We start from the raw sequence: 22,677 nt of genomic DNA on the forward strand, positions 1-22,677 counted from the left end.
GCACCTTTGTAGTGTAAACAGTTCCAATGGGTTCCCACCGGTAACCCGCTCCCCAGCTTGAAGGTTGCTGAAGGAGCCCCTTTTGCCCGCAGGCTCTGGCCCTGGGAACTTTAGCCTTGGCGGTGACTGTGTTTCCCTCTCTCGGTTGGACTGTTGCCTTCTGTCAGGACTTGGCTGCTGGGAAACCCAGGAGGTTCCCTTTGCTAACGGATTTGGCAAATTGCACGGCGACTCTGAAGCGACCGGTGGTAGGGCCGCGGGTGTGTGTGTATGCTCTATTCCAACAAAATCCCCATACTCAGATTTTACCGGTAGTAACATTTCTTTACTAGGAAACATATTTATAATACAATCAACCGAACTATCTGCGCACATGAGTATAGTGGAGTCCCTGGATTTTCACTCCTTCCGGGTACGCAGCAAGAAGAAAGGAAAAACAACAACAAAGAAATGGCGGCAACTTTCCCTAACTTTCCCTACAATCACGTACCAGTCTATCCCGGAAGAAGATGCCGCTCCCACGTCGCAGGCCTGGAGTCTCACGATGATGGGTCCCGGTGCAGCGCTGAAGGGATGCAGCTCCTCGGTCTTTTCCTTTGATCTTCCCCCGCTGGTAACGGATTCTAATCAGTCTTTTAGTCCCGGGGCACGCCGAGCAGAAGAAGGGAGGTCACAGCCCCTGCACTTACACTCTGGTTGCGATGCTCTGCAGTCCGGTTAGATCCTTGGTGAAAACAAAGTCCTGCAGACCGGGAATGGCAGAAACCACTTCCACAGGGTGATTTCTCCAAGACTCCGGTGGCAAAAGAGCCCTCTGTTCAGGGAGACCACATGCAGCTCTCCTCTGGCTGAGCTCTGGAGCTGAACAACCTTCCCGCACTTTTTTTTCTTCCTGGTTTTCACACACAAGCTGCAGTAGGGGATTTCCCAGCTCTGTGTTTGTGATTGCACAGTCTGACACTGCCCCCTTGTGGGCAATTGCTGAAACAGTATTCAAATCCATTTCTACATTAATGATGCAGTCTGAATTGTTGATCCCATTACATACCCCCCCACTTAAAGGTTGGCAGTCCCTGTCAACTACCGTCTGTTCCCAGGCAGCGATGACTGCAGATGTCACAGGGGTTGGTTGAGAAGTGGGCCATACATACTGGTCCCTGTAAGACCGCCCGGGCGGGATCCCAGCAGTGGTGCGGTCAGTGCGTCTCAAGGGTCGGTTGTTCCCCTCCCTGTCACTGTCTTTACGCCCCACTTCAGTCAGCACTCCGGGGGAAGAACTGGGTTGTGTAGGTGGGTCACCGATCTCAGAGTCAATGTGATCACTATGCTGGGAAACGTCCGTGACGTCAGTCGTGTTAGTAGCGTCACCCCCTCCGGGTACTGTGGTAGGGGAGTCAGGCTGGGATCGGCAGGGACGCAACATATTTCGGTGCACAGTGCGGATGCTGCGACTGTCTTCACCCCGCACTTGGTATACATGCCCGTTGGGGTAGGGGCGTTCGATTACCCGGTAGACCTCAGTCTCCCACTTGGCTCGAAGTTTCCCTTGGGGCTTCTTGATACGGAGCAGGACTAGCTGTCCCAACTTCAAGGGCTGCTCTTGCACGGGGAGTGGGTCAGCATGTATCTGGCCCCGGATTTGTTGGCTCACCAGCCGGTGTACAGTCTCCATCTTCTGTCGGTGAGCATTTAGCCAGGAGGAGTTATGGCAGACATCATCTCCAGGGCGGAATAGGTTCAGGTCATGGACCCCTTTTCCGGGGCGGCCAAAGAGAAGGGTGTGTGGGGTGTAGCCAGTCACAGAGTGGACCTGGTTGTTGTAGGCCCATACTAGATCAGGAAGGAATTGGTGCCATTGGTCTTTCTTATCATCGGCCAAGGTGCGGATCAGCTGGAGTAGGGTCCGGTTGAAGCGTTCACATGCACCGTTCCCTTGTGGGTGGTAAGGAGTGGTCCTCGACTTCTGGATCCCATACATCCGATGCAGCTCTTCGATGACTCGGCCTTCGAAACAAGCCCCCTGGTCGGAGTGCAACCTCTCCGGGCACCCGTAGACGTGGATGAACTGTCGACAGATGGCCCGAGCAGCCGATTCAGCCGTCTGGTCTTTGGTAGCGACAGCGAATTTTGTGAAGTGATCCACCATGACTAGACAGTACTGATAGCCACTGCTCGCCGTCCCAATCAGCAGATAGTCCACCATCAACAGCTCAAGGGGCCTGGATGTTTTAATTGTCTGAACAGGTGCACGCTGCTCAGGGGACTTGTGTAGTTCGCAGGTGCGACAGGTCTGGCAGACGTCTTCAACCAGCTTGCGGAGCCCCGGACAATAGATGGACTGTTGAATCCACCGAAAGGTCTTGTCTATTCCGAAGTGTCCATTCCTTTTGTGGGCTTGGGCCACCATCTCACGGGCCAATTGATCAGGCACCACAACTTGTGTGCATTCCTCCAGCATGTGCGACAAGAGAACCTTCCGGTATAGCACTCCTTCTCTCAGAATCAGCCGGTCCCACTGACTGAGCAGGGTCAAGGTCCCGGTAGACGGTCGTGCCCGTATATCGGCGGGAGGCTTCTGCTGCCGCTTCACCCATTGTTTGAGTAGAGCCCATTCAGGGTTCTGGTCCTGGATCCTGCACCACTCCTGGGGTGGCAAGGCGACTCCCACTGGAGTTCCAGCTTCGCCCAAAACGAACTGGCAGTAATCCACCATCTGTTGGGCGAGCTTTGCAAAGTCAGGCGTCTCGTCCCCTTCTAATTCTTCATCCCGGTCTCGGTTGAGTAAGGGGTATGACACTCTAGACAGGCTGTCCGCATTTTGATTCTCAGCTCCAGCCCTATATTTGATCTTGTAATTGAACTTGGAGAGCCGAGCCATCCAACGCTGCTCCATGACTCCGAGCTTCGCATTTTCTAAGTGGGCCAACGGGTTGTTATCGGTCAGGACTAGTACTTCGGTCCCCGTGAGGTACCCTGCAAATTTCTCCGCCATAGCCGACGTCAGGGCCAACAGCTCCAGCCGGAACGAGCTATAATTGGTGGGGTTCTTCTCGCCCTCATGTAGGGACCGACTGGCATAGGCTATGACCCGTTCCTTGCCTTCTTGTACCTGTGAGAGTACTGCCCCTAGACCCTGTAGACTGGCATCAGTGTGTAGTTGAAAGGGCAGGTTGTAGTCCGCATATGCCAGGATGGGGGGAGACGTTAAGACACCCTTTAGGGCTTGGAAGGACTCTTCCTGGCTGGGTCCCCAGCTGATGGGTCGTCCTCTGGGGCTGTTGGTGGTCCCTCGAAGCAGGTCATGCAAGGGTGCAGCAAGTCGGGCGAAGTTTTTGACGAACCGGCGGTAGTAGCCGGCCAACCCCAGGAAAGCCCTGACCTCCTTGACGTTTGTGGGCTGCGGCCAATCCCGTACGGCGGCTATCTTCTCTGAAGATGGCTGGACACCTTCGGCTGAGATCCGGTGGCCCAGGTAATTGATCTCGGGCTGCAGAAGACGGCACTTGCTGGGTTTCAACTTCAGGCCATGTTCTCTCAACCTACTGAACACACGGCCCAGCTGCTGCAGGTGTTCTTCAAATGTGGCCGAATAGACTACAATGTCGTCCAGGTAGATGAGGGTGAAGTCAAAGTTGAAGTCTCCCAAGCAGCGCTCCATCAGCCGCTGGAAAGTCCCCGGCGCGTTGTTCAGACCAAAGGGCATCCGGTCGAACTCGTACAGGCCCATGGGTAAGATGAAAGCAGTCTTCTCTCTATCTTTCTCATGCATAGGTACCTGCCAATATCCGCTGGCCAGATCCAACGAAGAGAAGTATTTGGCTTTCTTCAGGGCTGTCAGGGATTCTTCGATCCTTGGCAAAGGGTACGAGTCCCGGATGGTGCAAGCATTCAAACGGCGGTAGTCCACACAGAATCTCAGGGATCCGTCCTTCTTCTTGACTAACACTACCGGTGCCGCCCAGGGGCTCTGGCTTTCTCGTACCACTCCCGCGTGTAACATGGAATTCAGGAGATTTTTCACTTCTTGGTATTGCTGGGGAGGAATTTGGCGGTACCTTTCACGGATAGGAGCAGTGTCACCGGTGGGGATTTCGTGCTTGATACTGGTGGTGCACCCAAAGTCGGTGTCATGCCGGGCAAAGGATGCCTGATGCTCTTGAAGTAGCTCTTCCACCTGGGACACCTCCCGTTTGGAGTATTGGGATACGTCCAACTGACACTTCTCTCGTAGTTCTCGCCCCGCGTTGGTGTCACCCGCGACAGCGGCCATGGCAGAGACCGTCACTGTCCAATCTCCCTCTGTAGACGGTACAAACTGGAGGGGGCTCATAGGGTTCACCTCTTCGGTTAGAGCGTAGACTCGGGCGAGCTGTGTCCCGGCTTCTAGGTCAACGCTCACGTTAGCCGTGTTGCCCAGCCTGACAGGAATTCTTCCCTTTCTCACTACTGCTAGAGTTCGAGCGACTAGTGGATTCAGCTTCCCTTCCTTCGGGGAGCGCGGCTCAATCAGCACCTCCACACCTTCAAGCTGTCTCATGGTGCTAAGGGGTAGGGAGATAACTGTCTCTTTCCCAGCTGGTAAGGTGATCCTAGTATGGCGGGGTACGGTGACCGTGGCCAGCGGCAGTTGTTCTTCTGTCATTCGCTGGAGGTTGCAGGTCCGGACCACTTGCTGAAAGGCACGGCGGGTGACCCTATGTGCGGTCACTTCTTGCCAGTACTTGGGCCCCTTCTTGGTAAACAACACCAGATTCAGGTCTTTCAAGATGTTCATCCCAATAATCATGGGCGTTTCTGATCCAAAGCCTTCCCTGACCACGATTATCCCTCTCTTCCCGAGATCTTGGCCACAGATTTCGGTGTTCATCCAGGCAACTCCCGTCACCGGAATGGGTAGATTATTGGCTGCTTTGATCTTGATGGCGGTATCAGGGTCATAGGCAACCCGCGGCTTTAGACATTCTTCGTAGAACTGCTCGGAGATGGTGGATACCTGAGACCCAGTATCCATTAACCCTTGTACGGCGATCCCTTCCAGTAATACTTCCAGGGTGGGGCTATTTGATGCAAGTTTGTTCCGTGGCTGGCTCTGTTTTCCTACACCCCTCTCTTTGGCATCCCCTGCCGAGTGAGCCTCTTTGGCAGGGGCGTCTAGTTTAAAGGCGGCCACTGTTGTGGGACATGACTTGCTGGTTCTGGTAGATCGGACTGTGGAGGAGCTTGAAAGTTCTGGGGGCAACGGTTGGCTCTATGGCGGGGATCGCCGCATGTCCAGCATCTTCCCATCGGCCGGCTGGGTTGTTGTCTCGCTTGCCGGCCCGCCTGTTGGTCTAAGGTGAGCTGTAACACCTGTTTCTGCAACTCTGCCACCATCTGTTTCAGTTCTTCCGTGTTGCTGTTCGGAGTCCCGATACCAGATATGGACCTGCAAGCCGCGGTATATGTCTGTGTCTCCACGACAGGTCCCCTTGAATGTTCTATAGCTTCTTGTTTGGCCTCAGCGAACGTAAAGGCCGGATTTATCCGGAGTAGATCTTGCAATGAGCGGTTAAGGTACGGGTCTCTCAATCCGGTCACGAACTGATCTCTCAACACCAGGTCACGGGTACCCGTACTAGCTATCTGTTCTTCGTTTCTACCGACTTGTTCTAGTAGCACTTGAAGGGCATTGGCATATTGAGGAATGTCCTCCGACTCGAGTTGAGTACGCCGGAAGAACATATAGCGCAATGTTCCCGCATATGTGGTCGGCCCATAGGTGTTCTCCAGCACCCGCACCAAGTCATCCAACGTACGCTGGCCCCTAACCGTCTCCAGCCTGACTGTCGTCCACGCTTCCCCTTCTAATGTTAGCATGGCCATTTCTGCTAAGGTCTTAGGATCAGTGTTATACATTTCCCCCACTATCTTAAGTTGTTCAGTCCATTCAGTTACAGGATAGTTCCGTCCGTCAAACTTCCTCACCTGATTGACAATAGACGGCGGGGGAGCTGTCCGGTTATAAGTTACTAACGGGGGATGATTTTGTTGGTCACACATCCTGCCGACTACGCCACATGAAGCGACCGGTGGTAGGGCCGCGGGTGTGTGTGTATGCTCTATTCCAACAAAATCCCCATACTCAGATTTTACCGGTAGTAACATTTCTTTACTAGGAAACATATTTATAATACAATCAACCGAACTATCTGCGCACATGAGTATAGTGGAGTCCCTGGATTTTCACTCCTTCCGGGTACGCAGCAAGAAGAAAGGAAAAACAACAACAAAGAAATGGCGGCAACTTTCCCTAACTTTCCCTACAATCACGTAGAAGTCTATCCCGGAAGAAGATGCCGCTCCCACGTCGCAGGCCTGGAGTCTCACGATGATGGGTCCCGGTGCAGCGCTGAAGGGATGCAGCTCCTCGGTCTTTTCCTTTGATCTTCCCCCGCTGGTAACAGATTCTAATCAGTCTTTTAGTCCCTGGGCACGCCGAGCAGAAGAAGGGAGGTCACAGCCCCTGCACTTACACTCTGGTTGCGATGCTCTGCAGTCCGGTTAGATCCTTGGTGAAAACAAAGTCCTGCAGACCGGGAATGGCAGAAACCACTTCCACAGGGTGATTTCTCCAAGACTCCGGTGGCAAAAGAGCCCTCTGTTCAGGGAGACCACATGCAGCTCTCCTCTGGCTGAGCTCTGGAGCTGAACAACCTTCCCGCACTTTTTTTTCTTCCTGGTTTTCACACACAAGCTGCAGTAGGGGATTTCCCAGCTCTGTGTTTGTGATTGCACAGTCTGACACTGCCCCCTTGTGGGCAATTGCTGAAACAGTATTCAAATCCATTTCTACATTAATGATGCAGTCTGAATTGTTGATCCCATTACAACTCCTAGCCTTGCCGGGGTCTGTAAACCCTGCCGGATGGTGCTGGCTTCTCTTTGCGTACCGGTCCGGTACCGCCGGGCCACCGCCCGTCCACGGTCCTTACGGCTAGCTCCAATAGGCCTCTCCTGCAGACGATCACCACCGTCTGCCAACCTTGCTGTTCCGTCCGGGCCACACACCCGGACCACTTTCTGTCTGCTCCTTTGCCACTTTCCTTCCTCTCACTTTCACTTCCCTAACTCCTCTCTCCTCTCTTCCCGCCTCCAGGACTGTGTACTCCTCGGTGGGCGGGACCAACCGCCTGGCCCACCCCCTGGTGTGAACATCAGCCCCTGGAGGGAGGCAACAAGGGTTTTTGTCTGACTTAGGTGTGCCTGACCGGGAGTGTGGGGTGTGTTGGTGTAGTGGTTGTGACGTCCTGGCTTGCCCAGGGCGCCACACCTCTATCAGACAAAATGTGGAGAGTAGGGCCGTGCAGGCAGAAGATGTGCTAGATGAAGTGCTCGGTGAGCACAGAAGCAGAAGGAAGAGGGGACAACGGAGTGAAGTGGGCCATTTTAGAGAACCTGTCTAATACTACCCAGATGACGGAGCAACCCGAGGACTTCATCAAGTCGGTGATGAAGTCCATCGATATGTGTTGCCAAGGATCAATCAGCACAGATAGTTATAATAGTCACCCAGCCGGAAGCTTCTCAGGAATCTTATTGTGAGCACACAAGGGACAGGCTGAGACAAATTAACAATATCTTTATGCAGTATTGGCTCAAGTAGTGCTGTGAGATGAACAGACTTATCTTCTTCTGACTGGAGTGACCGGCCAGCTTAGAAGAATGGACCCCACTGCAACACATGATTCATGTCCGCCTCCATCATGAATGTTTTTCCAGATGGTACCAGAGACACGCTTACTGGAGGTACTGTGAGCATCTTGAAGGGCTTAATAATGTGTTAAGGCTCTTCTTACTGGTCGGCTGACAGGAAAGACCTGAAGAGTGCATCCACCTTGACATTCTTTCTGGCTAGCTGGAAATGTAGAACAAAAGCCAAAACAGGTGAAGAACAACGAGCATTGGGCTTGGCGCGGATTCAGCTTCTGAGCCAACTGTAAGTAGACCAAGTTTTTGTGGTCAGAGTAGATGACAACAGGATGCACAGGTCCTGCCAGTAGGTATCTGTCACACTAGGTATAGGGAAATACTGGGTAATTGACAAAAAGGGAGCGGAGGAAAGAGGGGAACCCCGTCTCTAGGGAAAGGGAAGATGGTGATCCCTGATAAAACCTCTTATTGGCCCCTGGATCCCCTGAACTCCCTAGATAGATTCCACACCTACGTACTGAGCAGGATAACTAGAGCCTGGCTGACCCTAAAAAGGACTTTGGGAAGTGACCGGAGGGGATAAGCACTAGTCAACACCACCAAGTGCTAAAGAAGACAAAGGGAAAACAAACAAGGGAACACACACGGATAACTTATCCCCAGGATGACTTTGGAACAAGTACTGCAACATACAATGTGTTTCCACAGGTGATTGCAAGCCGATTGCTTGCAATCTGGACAGCATGGGAGCCACTCTATCGCCGGCAACAAACCAAGGTGAAATGCAGGTATACAGTGCCTACAAGTAGTATTAAACCCCCTGCAGATTTAGCAGGTTTACACATTCGGAATTAACTTGGCATTGTGACATTTGGACTGTAGATCAGCCTGGAAGTGTAAAATGCACTGCAGCAAAAAAGAATGTTATTTCTTTTTTTATTTTTTTGTTAAATTGTGAAAAGTTTATTCAGAGGGTCATTTATTATTCAACCCCTCAAACCACAAGAATTCTGTTTGGTTCCCCTAAAGTATTAAGAAGTATTTCAGGCACAAAGAACAATGAGCTTCACATGTTTGGATTATCTCTTTTTCCAGCCTTTTCTGACTAATTAAGACCCTCCCCAAACTTGTGAACAGCACTCATACTTGGTCAACATGGGAAAGACAAAGGAGCATTCCAAGGCCATCAGAGACAAGATCGTGGAGGGTCACAAGGCTGGCAAGGGGTACAAAACCCTTTCCAAGGAGTTGGGCCTATCTGTCTCCACTGTTGGGAGCATCATCCGGAAGTGGAAGGGTTATGGAACTACTGTTAGCCTTCCACGGCCTGAACAGCCTTTGAAAGTTTCCACCCGTGCCGAGGCCAGGCTTGTCCGAAGAGTCAAGGCTAACCCAAGGACAACAAGGAAGGAGCTCCGGGAAGATCTCATGGCAGTGGGGACATTGGTTTCAGTCAATACCATAAGTAACGTACTCCACCGCAATGGTCTCCGTTCCAGACGAGCCCGTAAGTTACCTTTACTTTCAAAGCGTCATGTCAAGGCTCGTCTACAGTTTGCTCATGATCACTTGGAGGACTCTGAGACAGACTGGTTCAAGGTTCTCTGGTCTGATGAGACCAAGATCGAGATCTTTGGTGCCAACCACACACGTGACGTTTGGAGACTGGATGGCACTGCATACGACCCCAAGAATACCATCCCTACAGTCAAGCATGGTGGTGGCAGCATCATGCTGTGGGGCTGTTTCTCAGCCAAGGGGCCTGGCCATCTGCTCCGCATCCTTGGGAAGATGGATAGCACGGCCTACCTGGAGATTTTGGCCAAGAACCTCCGCTCCTCCATCAAGGATCTTAAGATGGGTCGTCATTTCATCCTCCAACAAGACAACGACCCAAAGCACACAGCCAAGAAAACCAAGGCCTGGTTCAAGAGGGAAAACATCAAGGTGTTGCAGTGGCCTAGTCAGTCTCCTGACCTTAACCCAATTGAAAACTTGTGGAAGGAGCTCAAGATTAAAGTCCACATGAGACACCCAAAGAACCTAGATAACTTGGGGAAGATCTGCATGGAGGAGTGGGCCAAGATAACTCCAGAGACCTGTGCCGTCCTGATCAGGTCTTATAAAAGACGATTATTAGCTGTAATTGCAAACAAGGGTTATTCCACAAAATATTAAACCTAGGGGTTGAATAATAATTGACCCACACTTTTATGTTGAAAATTTATTAAAATTTAACTGAGCAACATAACTTGTTGGTTTGTAAGATTTATGCATCTGTTAATAAATCCTGCTCTTGTTTGAAGTTTGCAGGCTCTAACTTATTTGCATCTTATCAAACCTGCTAAATCTGCAGGGGGTTGAAGACTACTTGTTGGCACTGTATATAGACACAGGGAGTGAGGATAAGGCTTAGCAGCTGAATTGCCTAGGTGTCCGCAGGGTCCTAAAGGGGAAAGAGTTAACCCTGACAGAGAAGATACATGGAACTCAATTCAGAGAGAAGAAAGAATGAAATATCAAGGAGCAACTTGCGCAGCAAAATGCATCAACCTTCTGCAGCTGGACACCACAGGGTTTTCTGTCAACCGTGACAAACCCGTGACACTATCGCTACACCTCCAGAGCCATGTTGATCACCAACAATTCTTTTTCACTAATTGAGCAGTTGCACTCAGGAGCAGAGAAGGCTTTGGAGAAGAATCAGCAGGTTACCCTCCTAACGACTTCTGCGTGAGGATTACACTGGCCCCGGAGGACAAAGCATCCTTTTCCAAAAACTATCAGTCAATCTCCAGCCTATGCTTCGCATGAACTGATGAGAAGGCTTGCTTGAGAGCGATAAATGCACTTACTGCTTCAGAGTCAACATCTTAGGATTCGCCCCCTTGCTAGTCAGGGCCGTGATAGGGAGAATCTGGGACAAAAATTGCGGAATTAATTGACTGTAATAATTGGCGAAACCCAGGAACCACTGAATCACCTTCACTCTGTCAGGACGAGGCCACTTCAGAACCACTGACACCTTCTTCGGATCCATCTTCAAACCAGTGACAGATATTACCGTATTTTTCGCTTTATAAGACGCACTTTTGTTCCCCCAAATTTTGGGGGAAAGTAGGGGGTGCGTCTTATAAGCCGAATATACGGGGGGGGGGGGTGGTATATATATATGTACACTGCAGCGTCCAGGGGAGGTGGGGGCAGCAGCTCTGGAGCACAGGGGAACGCAGCCTTTGATCTCCTGCACCCGCTCATATAATATGCACAGCCGCTGTCCATCTCCAATGGTGCTGAAATCGCACCGCAGTGAGGGGCTGGTGAGCGGTGCATATTATATGAGCCTGTGCCCCCCTGTGATCGCACATGCCCACCCCTGTGTTAGATTTGGCCCCCAGGCTGCTGCTCATTCTAAAATAAAAAATCTTTACTTACCCCTGCAGCGTTTCTCCCCGTGTCCCTGCTTCCACTGATCAGGCAGGCAGAGAGCTCAGGCTGCTGTGCCGATCACATGACCGCACTGAACCAGGAAGTGGAAGAACAGAAGCACGGAGGGAGACAGGAGGGAGCTCAGCGCTGGAGGAGGTAAGGAAAGAAAGAGGGTTTTATTTTACTTTGGGCAGCAGCCTAGGGGCCATATCTGACACAGGGGGACTTGTGCGATCTATAGGGGCCATGGGCAGCACTATGGGGGCGATATCTGACACAGGGGGACTTGTGCGATCTATATAGGGGCCATGGGCAGCACTATGGGGGCGATATCTGACACAGGGGGACTTGTGCGATCTATAGGGGCCATGGGCAGCACTATGGGGGCGATATCTGACACAGGGGGACTTGTGCGATCTATATAGGGGCCATGGGCAGCACTATGGGGGCGATATCTGACACAGGGGGACTTGTGCGATCTATAGGGGCCATGGGCAGCACTATGGGGGCGATATCTGACACAGGGGGACTTGTGCGATCTATATAGGGGCCATGGGCAGCACTATGGGGGCGATATCTGACACAGGGGGACTTGTGCGATCTATAGGGGCCATGGGCAGCACTATGGGGGCGATATCTGACACAGGGGGACTTGTGTGATCTATAGGGGCCATGGGCAGCACTATGGGGGCGATATCTGACACAGGGGGACTTGTGCGATCTATAGGGGCCATGGGCAGCACTATGGGGGCGATATCTGACACAGGGGGACTTGTGCGATCTATAGGGGCCATGGGCAGCACTATGGGGGCGATATCTGACACAGGGGGACTTGTGCGATCTATATAGGGGCCGTGGGCAGCACTATGGGGGCGATATCTGACACAGGGGGACTTGTGCGATCTATATAGGGGCCATGGGCAGCACTATGGGGGCGATATCTAACACAGGGGGACTTGTGCGATCTATAGGGGCCATGGGCAGCAGCATGGGGGCGTTATCTAACACGGGAACGTGTGCAATCCATAGGGGACCATAGGCAGCACAGGGGAACGTGTGCCATCACAAGGGGGCTATATTCAATATAAGGGGGCCATATCCAGATTAAGGGGGCTAATTTTAGGATGGGGGGCTATGAGGGACATATACCCTATATGATTTGTTAGAGGGACACTGGCATTATAAGATGGACCCCATTTAACATTAAAAAAAAAAAATTCTCTTTTCCTTCACCAAATTTGGGGGTGCGTCTTATAATCAGGTGCGTCTTATAAAGCGAAAAATACGGTATGTAGCCCAGGAAGAGAAATGAAGTATATTCAAAAAGGCACTTCTCAAATTTGGTGTATAAACAATTCTCCCTCAGCCTCTGTAGAAGCTGGCCAACATTCATCTTGTGCATTGGCAGATCAGTAGAGAATACAAGAATGTCGTCCAGGTACACCACTACACCTGAGTAGAGCAGATCTTGGAAGACGATTTTTCACGAATTCTTGGAAAACCACCGAAGCATTCGGAGCCCAAATGGTAATACCCAATATTCATAATGGTTATCAAAGGCAGTCTTCCATTTATATCCTGACTGTATAAGGACAAGGTTGTATGCACCACGGAGATAGAGATTGGAGAAGATTTTGGAACTTTGCAGGCAGTTGAACAATTCCAGTATAAGCAGCAGCGGATAATTATTCTTGTCCTTGATTCGGTTTAGCCCTCTATAATCGATACAGGGTTGCAGGGACCCATCCTTTTTCTTTACAAAGAAGAACCTGGCTCCAGCCGATCAGGAGGACTTTTGGATAAATTCCCTTGCCAGATTCTTCTTGATTTACTCTGGCATGACTTGGGTTTCTGCCTGGGAAAAAAGGAAGACATGGCCGCGGGGAGGTGAGGAACCAAGAAGTGAGTCAATAGGGTAATCATATGGCCTACTTGAAGGAAGAGTTTCAGCCTCATTCTTGTTGAAGATGTCCGTGTAGGCCCAGCAGGCGGATTAGAGGGCATGACTGGTGGTCGGGCATGACAAACTGGAATGAGACATTTTTTGTGACAGGGCTGACCTCATCTGCTCACATCTCCAGATCTCCAGTCCAAGACAGGCTTGCTAATCTGAAAACACGGCAGACCCAGTAGCAGTGGGTGCGACAGCCTTGCAAATATATAGAAGGTGATCTTCTCTGAGTGCAACATTTCCATCCAGAGCTCCACTTGCTCGGTGACAAACAGGATAGCCTCAGACAGGAGTTTTCCATCCCTAGATGAAACTGCTATGGGAGCTTGAAGTCGTTGGACTGGAATCTGTTACTGATCCACAATACCCTATTGTATGAAGTTCCCGGCAGAACCAGAGTCCTGATAGGCTGATTCAGTGAATCAGTTGCTGTCACAGGATATGGACATGGATATGGATATGGATAAGGCTAGTTTCACACTTGCGTTTTTTTCCTTCAGTCGCAATCCACCGTTTTGGAAAACAGCGGAATCCGTTAACGGATTCCGCTGCTTCCCATAGACTTGTATGGACGACGCATTGCGACTGATGGTCCTGCGTTGCATCCGCCGGGCGGAGAGAACGCAGCATGTACCGTTTTTCTGCGCTTCCTTGAGAGTCAAAAAAATGCAATGTGCTGGATTCCGTCACCATCCGTCATTTTTATAATGGAGGCCTATGGTGGCGGATTCCTGTCACGGATCCGTTTTTACACAACTGCACATGCTCAGTTGAGTAATTGTTGAAGAAAAGCTACAACGGATTCCGTTGTTTTGCAGTATCCATCGCATCAGTTGTGCCACTATATGCAACGCATCCGTAACATCCGTCACACAACGCAATGCGACAGATGACGCACAACGCAAGTGTGAAACTAGGCTAAAGATGGAGAGGATTTGTTCTCACCTAGGGTAGCCTCTAATATGGACCCTAGGCTTGGAAGTTTCCCAGCTTTAAAGGACAGAAATGGATGTAGCTGTGGTGCAATGGTTCACCGGACAAGGCTTTACCAGGTTCACACGATCTACCTTCGTGCGTTCAGGGGAATAGTAGGAACCGCAAATCACAGCATGTTGGATCTCTGGAAGGTAGGAGCCAGGCGCAATGATCTATCACGGTTTGCCTCTCTGGAGTGTTCTTGGAACCTGAGATCGATGTGGATAGCCAAAGATACCAAGTCGTCCAGGGAAGATGGCACATTACGGCCGGCCAGTTTGTACTTGATTGCTCTAAACAGACCCTGTCAGAATCAAGCCACCAGCGCATCATTATTTCAGCATAGTTTGTAGGACAAGGTGCGGAAACAGGTGGCATAGTTGCCTATGGTGAGAATTCCATGGCAAAGCCTGAGGCACAAAGATGCTGCAGTGAAAACCCAGTTCTATGAATACCTTGTGGAACGCCCCCTGGAAGGTTTGCAGGTTCAAGACAACATACTTACTTCTCTCCTATAATAGATTGACCTAAGCAAGGCACTCGCTGGTCCTGTGTAACATCATAAAAACCACTTTGCACCAGTTCGAAACAAATAAAAGTTCAAAGTGTAAAGCCTGCTTTACACGCTGCAATGTATCTTACAATGTGTCGGCGGGGTCACGTCGTAAGTGACGCACATCCGGCATCGTAAGGTACATTGCAGTGTGTGACAGGTACGTGCAATTGCGATTGAACTGTAAAACGTTCATCGCATACACATCGTACCTTTCTCTAGAATTGCACGTCAGATTGTTCATCATACCAGGGGTAGCACACATTGCAGTGTGTGACACCCCGGGAACGATGAACAGATCTTACCAGCGTCCTGCGGCTCCCGGCCCACAATGCGGAAGGAAGGAGGTGGGCGGGATGTTTACGTCCCGCTCAGCTCCGCCCCTCTGCTTCTATTGGCCGGCTGCCGCGTGACGTCGATGTGACACCGAACGTCCCTCCCACTCCAAGAAGTGGACGTTCGCCGCCCATGACTCGCCCACCCCAAGACTATGGGACACCCGGTGCCGGGCCGGACTAGTCCGGGGACTAGTCCGGGGGTCGTCAGTGGTGGCGGGGCCCGACTCCGTGACCCTGGTGGGTGTCAGTTAAATATGGCTGATGAATTGGGGTTTAATAAAGTTTGTGTTCGTGACGCCACCTGTGGTATGCGGCTATTAAGCCGCCGCTGCTGTGTGAGGCCTCCGGGGTGATGAAGTGGCAGCAATGGTGGTACTGCTCCACACAGGTGGAGCGGTGCCCCGGGGCACAGTTGGTGCTTGTGAGAGTCTATGGTGTAGTGAAAGTCTAAGCAGACGGAATAACAGAGGCAACTCCAAGGGTGCAGTTTCAAGTTCTTTACTCACACGTCCTGGTATGCGCACACTGGTGCCCTCAGACGACTGGAACCCACTGTCAGGGACCTCCGCCGTTTCTGGGTGATTCCTGGAGCAAAAACCGGTACCCTTCTCTCTAAGGTGTCTCTGTCTTCAGCTGTCTTCCTAAGCCTAGCTCTTTTAGGATGAACCTGCTCGGCCTCCACTACAGCCTCCAGGCTGGGGGGTCACCTGTCGGATGATTCTCCCCTTTTCTAGAGGTTCTGCTGTGGGCTATGGCCCAGGGAGTTTACAACTTTCCCTGGGCCTCGGTTTTTAGTGTTTGGAGATGATTTTGCACTCCTCCGGTTTCTAGGGACCGTCCCCTGTTGCAGCTTGATCCCTCCACCGATGTTCCTGTGGAACAGGCCACCACAGCTCTACAGCTATCCGTGGCCCTGGAATCCCTTCTGTTCACTGCTTGGTGTCACCTGGACCCTCTGAGTCCCAGGATCTTCACCAGGAAGCGTCTCTTTCTTCTTCTCAGCTCCTGACTGACTTGGAGCTCTCTTTCCTTCTCTCCTCCTTGCCTGCCTCCTGCAGACCTCCTCCTCCTTCCCCACTCTCTCTCTTTCTGCTCAAACTTGACCTTCCTTTCTCTGACTGCTCTCTGGTGGCTCCTCCCACCTCCCCAGTTGCTAAGCTGTACCCTATAGGAGCAGGGATGGGTCTTACGGCCCCTCCCAGCATGCAGCATGGGAGGGTTACTGCCACTGTCCCTGGTCCCAGTATGTACCTAACAATGGGTGTTGTGTAGATTTACCAAGGGACCGGTGTTCACTCCCTTCCTCACCCAGAATGGGGCATCACACCGCTGGATGGGGTGCAATGTCCTGTGGCGACGGAAGCCTCAGGGGCGCCACACCCACATCGAGGTCGTACGGAAGGGTAAGTACGTGTGACGGGGCTTAATCGTTTGTGTGGCATGTTCAACAAATTGAACATGCCACACATATGATGGGGGCTGTGAAGATGTAATTTACCCTCTCACTGTATATGCTGTGATACTATGTCATGATATGTATATTTCCCTGGTTGTATTAGTTGTAATTCATGTATTTTCTTGGGGGAGCTACTGGTCTCAATGTGTCTCTCTTATACAATTGTAGTCTTGGCATCTAATGTGATTATGTAAATAGCCTGTCCTATTCTTTCCAGAGTTGTGTATCTAATCTGTAATTGCATTGGCCAGTGAAGGAATAGTCATTGTTCTTTACAGCAGGGGATCCCTTCATCTACTGTGGCTGGCAGACATATTGGAGCCCTGTGATGGACCAAACCATTGATGATAGGATGTGTGACCCCCCACCCCCTGAACAAACATGGTGGGCTGGTCAAGCAGCCCAGACAATGCATTTCCCTTTTTGTAACTTCAGAGTGAGCTGAAACTAAAGAGAGGAAGGAGCTCCAGCCTGGGTGGCTGTGGACACGGACGGAGCTAGGCCTGTGTGGCGGCCCGTGGGATTGTGTGGAACTCTTTGGACTACTGTAAGGACGATTGCTTTGTTATCCGGTCCGAGGATTGTCAGGAAGGGCCCCCGAATCTGTTTTACGTGGACTTATCGTGTGCTGTTCCAGTGTTCTTGTGAATAAACCTGTTGGATCGTCCCTCGGCCTCGTCCATCCTTTGCTCTGTTGTACACTCCCGTCACAAACTGGTTGGCAGCGCTGGGATCAGAGCAGAAGGAATGGAGGACAACGGCCCATTAACATCTGGAATCAGAACCTCAGAGTACAAGAACTGGACTGTGGTGAGCCTACAAACAATGGCCCGTGAATTAGGAGTCGGTTACAAAGGACTCTCTAAGGAGCAACTAATTGAGGCATTGGAAAACGCTTGCCTGCAAGATGGCACCGAGGAACAATTTCCACAGCAAAGGGAGGAAAGACGGGAGCCGGAGGTGAATACCCAAAAAAGTCAATGGGTTGTGTGGTACAAGGAGGAGATGGCACTGCTTGGAGATGAGGCCACCATAGAAGATAAGAGGGAGGCCATGCGTGGAGCTAAAGAGAAGGAGCGCAGGATGGAGGAGATGGCACTGCTGGATAAGGAGCTCGCTGTGGAAGCCGCAAGAGGTTCCAGACAGACTGTAACCCCAGCACCCATCATGAGGGAACTTCCCAGGGTGTCCCGCAAAGACTTTAAGCCGTTTAATGAGGCTGCAGGCGACATTGAGGGCTTCTTCCAGGACTTTGAGCATCAGTGTCGATTAATGGAAGTCCCGGACAGGGAGCGTGTCCGGCATCTGGTTGGGCTCCTAGAGGGGGGAGCTGCTGAAGCCTATAGAGCTATGGACCCTCGGTGGAACTGTGAGTATGCGGATATTAAACAGACTATTCTAGAACATTATGCTGTGACCCCAGACACTTACAGGACTCAGTTCCGTGCTTTAGCCTGTGATGGGGAAGTGTCTTTTAAGATATATGCTCATAGACTCAAACAAATATGTAATCGCTGGCTGGAGGCAGAGGAGGCCTTATCTTGGGAGACCTTCCTGCAGGTCATCCTAAAAGAACAATTCTTTGCCCAGTGCCCCGCTGAGATCCGGGAATGGGTGCGTGAGAGAAAACCAGCGACAGTGGAGGAAGCTGCTGCTCTCGCTGATGAGGCTCTCACCATCAAGCCTCAGTGGAGGGTTCTGTTGGAGGATGGAGAGACGCCTAACAGCTCCACAACACCGGATGCCCCCAGTTATTCTGTCCCCATTGTTCCCCGTTCCTCTAAGCCACCACATGTTGATACCCGTGTTAATGTGCCTCCAGTTGCTTCTACTGCACTTTCTGGAATACGCCGGGGAGAGGAAGTAGCAGAGCGCAGGTGTTATGTTTGTAGGCATCCCGGGCATTTGCAGGCCTCATGCCCAGCCAGGCCATGGAGGAATCATCCTCAAACCCCTACAGCACCTTCAGGTGGGAGCCGGCCTCCAAGTTCCCCTACCCCTTACCCAAGAGGACGCCTTGGATGGAGGGAGAAACAGCTCAGATGCTATCAATGTGGACAGCCAGGGCATCGGCAAGTCTCCTGCCCAGCTGTTCAAATGAGGACTGATCCTGCACCCAATCGGATTGTTAATTATTTACAGCCCAGTGCCATGGAGGAAGATGTGGCACCGTTATGTGAGGACTGGCCTAGTGACTCAGCCCCCCATGTTGCACCACCAGGAGTTTACGGGGTGCGACCCGCAGTTATGACGACTTCTGCTCATCGAGGTAAGCACTTGCAGGAGGTTGTGCTGGATGGACAGAGACTTGTTGGATTTTGTGACTCGGGTGCTTTCCTCACACTGGCTGATCCCCGAGTGGTTCGGCCTGAGGCAATCCATAGAGGACCTGGGATTGTTATTGAACTGGCTGGTGGACAATGGAGGACTATTCCCACAGCCACTGTGGATCTGAACTTTGGTTTTGGGGTCAGGCGATGTGTGGTTGGGGTGATGGGTGGTCTGCCTGCAGCTGTTCTCCTGGGCAATGATGTGGGAGAGCTACGATGCCAATTCGTGGCTGCATGAAGCCACATGTAAGTAAGGCTCTGCCTGTGTGTACTTAACCAGTGACCTGTAGAGGTCCCTAGTACGTACACAAGTTGGGAGGGGGAGGGATTGTGAAGATGTAATTTACCCTCTCACTGTATATGCTGTGATACTATGTCATGATATGTATATTTCCCTGGTTGTATTAGTTGTAATTCATGTATTTTCTTGGGGGAGCTACTGGTCTCAATGTGTCTCTCTTATACAATTGTAATCTTGGCATCTAATGTGATTATGTAAATAGCCTGTCCTATTCTTTCCAGAGTTGTGTATCTAATCTGTAATTGCATTGGCCAGTGAAGGAATAGTCATTGTTCTTTACAGCAGGGGATCCCTTCATCTACTGTGGCTGGCAGACATATTGGAGCCCTGTGATGGACCAAACCATTGATGATAGGATGTGTGACCCCCCACCCCCTGAACAAACATGGTGGGCTGGTCAAGCAGCCCAGACAATGCATTTCCCTTTTTGTAACTTCAGAGTGAGCTGAAACTAAAGAGAGGAAGGAGCTCCAGCCTGGGTGGCTGTGGACACGGACGGAGCTAGGCCTGTGTGGCGGCCCGTGGGATTGTGTGGAACTCTTTGGACTACTGTAAGGACGATTGCTTTGTTATCCGGTCCGAGGATTGTCAGGAAGGGCCCCCGAATCTGTTTTACGTGGACTTATCGTGTGCTGTTCCAGTGTTCTTGTGAATAAACCTGTTGGATCGTCCCTCGGCCTCGTCCATCCTTTGCTCTGTTGTACACTCCCGTCACAGGGGCGTTGCAAATCGCATACGATATCGTATGCAAAATTGCAACGTGTAAAGCAGGCTTAAGGAGCACTGATTTATGAATCTCCTTCATTGCTTGGGGTCACAGTCAAACTGCAGAGGAGTAGATGACAGATGAGGACCAAAGCTTAGAGCTGGATATACTGCCGGGGTGGCAACTACAGCCTGGACAGGATCGGGTGGAGATATAGGTGTCGAGGCTTGCAAGTGGGTGTCCATTGACTACAAGTGGATCAGGATCCAGTCTTGTTGTTCCCATTGATTGACAATCTCTTGCTGCATACCTGCGAGCTGAGGAGTTCTTGAACCAGCGGGATCCATGGCCTGGGCAAACTTATTCTCGCAGGTGCTCGCGAGAGTGGGTCCGCTGGGCCACAGCACCGTTTCAAGCAGGAGGGGCGTAACTAAGCGACTACCTAGGCTTTACTAGAGCCTTTAATGGTGAGGATAGCCTTGTGCTGAAAGGTAGATGCCAAGTGCTACTCAAGGGAGTCCCAGTACTGCAACAGCTGACCCCTGGATTCGGAGATTGGATACTGACAGTCACTGATGTGGTCGGGTGCAAACATGATGGGTGGTGTAAGCAGGTGCTGCAGATACAGCTCAGTTGGTATAGATAGATGCAGCAGGTATGGTAGGCACAGCTGGTATAGATAGATGCAGCCAGTTTCCCGGGCACAGCGGATACTAGGATACAGACACATGTTTGCACACAGAGCATAAGGCTCAGCAAAAGGAACAGGACCTCACAACAAGCAACGCGTCTCTAAGGATAGACCATGACCCCCAGCCACCTCCCATAGTGGAGGATGCCTTAAATACCTAGTGCCAGTTAGCCATAGGTTGTGAGGCACTTCTGAGTTAGAGAACACTGACCCTTTAAGAATAGGTGCATGGGTGCCCTAAGCACACTTTCAGGAAACCAGCGTGATAGGCGCAAGTCCTAGGAGACGGCGGCAGGGACTGGGGACACAAAAGCCACCGTTGGGCGGCCGGGAGGGTAAGTGTGCCAGGACACTGTTAACGATGTTTCAAGCTATTTTATAAATTATATTCTTAAATTTGTATATATTATTCAAAATTATTTTTTTCTTGGCAGATGACTGTACCAGATTAGAGGCACAACTGACATCTTCAATTCATAAATCAGATGACCTTGATATCACACAAGATACAACTGAAATGCATGCCAGTATTTCAAATATACCATCATCTCTTTACAGCAAAGTTCTATCATCTGAATCTTTTAAAAAGGTCCAATCTTCTGATTTATCACATTCTATTAAGAAAACTAAAAGTCACAAAACATGCATTACAAATCAAAGTGCTCTTACAGAAAAGAAGCCATTTTCAATTTCAGAATCTGAAAAAAATCCTAAAACAATTAACACAGGGGAGAAAACATTTTCTTCAGAGTCTGTTATGTACCAGAGAACTCACACGGGGGAGAATACATTTTCATGTTCAGAATGTGGGAAATGTTTGGACCAAACATCTCATCTTGTTTCAAACCAGATAATTCACATGGCAGAGAAGCCATATTTATGTTCAGAATGTGGAAAATGTTTTAACAAAAAATCACATCTTGTTACACATCAGAGAATTCACACAGGGGAGAAGCCTTTTTCATGTTTAGAATGTGGGATATGTTTTGCACATAAATCACATTATGTCACACATCAGAGAACTCACACAGGGGAAAAGCCATATTCATGTTCCGAATGTGGGAAATGTTTTAACCAAAAATCAAATCTTTTTAGACACCAGAGAACTCACACAGGGGAAAAGCCTTTTTCATGTTCAGAATGTGGGAGATGTTTTGTAGGTAAACCAGGTCTTGTTATACATCAGAGAACTCACACAGGGGAGAAGCCTTTTTCATGTTCAGAATGTGGGAAATGTTTTGCAGATCAATCAAGTCTTGCTAAACACGAAAGAATTCACAAAGGGGAGAAACCCTTTTCATGTTCAGATCGTGGGAAATATTTTGCAAATAAATCAAGTCTTGTTAAACATCATAGAAATCACACACAGGCAAAACTCTATTCATGTTCAGAATGTGGGAAATGTTTTGCAGATCAATCAAGTCTTGCTAAACACCAAATAATTCACACAGGGGAGAAACCCCTTTTTTGTTTAGAATGAGGGAAATATTTTATACATAAATGGCATCTTTTTAAACATCACAAAACTCACAAAGGTGAAAAATTCACATAGGGAGAAAACATATACAGTCCTGCTCATCATGATTGGCACCCATGAAGTTTAAGTATATAATGTGGAATATCTCCTGAAAAAAATCAATCAAGTGAAACAGCTTTTTTGTATAGAGCACTAGTGTTAAATATAAAAGAGCAAATGATAAACAACAATTTAAAACAATATAGTTACTTTCAGCACACAATCTCCATGTCTGAACATGCGCACCCACCCCCCTTCCATTTTCACCTTCTTCCAATCCGGAATGTTGGGGTAAGATTATCTATACAGAGGCGTCATGGCTCCAGCGTTTCCTTAGAATAAATCCCCTTCTCATACCGTCCTGTAGAAATGACTTTGTTAATCACGTATTGTCAGAGAGTCGTCTGAATCCATCTAAATGCAATCAATTTATGTCTAAGAAACAATAAATGTCCTACCGCAGTTTTCCCACATGTGTCCAGTGTCAGTTCCTCTATATAAAACCTTGGTGTCTCTGACCAAACCTGCTGATTATGATTTTACAATTGTAGTAACTTTACTCCAAAAAAGTATTTATATATATGCGGATATATATATCTGCAGCCTGTGTATAAGATCAGCAGCTTCCGCTAAGCACTTCCCACCTTTGTCCTCTGAACGTATGCTGACCTTGTGGAGAAAGAGGGGTCATATATCCCCTATGGATTATTTATATTTCTGACCGTCTACAATGTCCACTAGG

At 50.0% G+C, this 22,677-nt stretch overlaps 1 protein-coding gene across 1 annotated transcript in view; it reads left to right on the forward strand.

Moving 5' to 3' along the window:
* The window catches only part of LOC142312300 (uncharacterized), a 31,929-nt gene extending 9,493 nt beyond the window's left edge, over positions 1-22,436 (forward strand). Inside the window, exon 4 of the mRNA XM_075351232.1 lies at positions 20,854-22,436. Coding sequence (XP_075207347.1) covers positions 20,854-21,899 — 1,046 coding nt within the window. The 3' untranslated portion in view covers positions 21,900-22,436. The remainder of the gene's footprint in view (positions 1-20,853) is intronic.
* The last annotated feature ends 241 nt before the right edge of the window (positions 22,437-22,677 follow it).

The sequence above is a fragment of the Anomaloglossus baeobatrachus genome, chromosome 5 (assembly GCF_048569485.1).
Source record: "Anomaloglossus baeobatrachus isolate aAnoBae1 chromosome 5, aAnoBae1.hap1, whole genome shotgun sequence".
In the NCBI taxonomy this organism is placed as follows: domain Eukaryota; kingdom Metazoa; phylum Chordata; class Amphibia; order Anura; family Aromobatidae; genus Anomaloglossus; species Anomaloglossus baeobatrachus.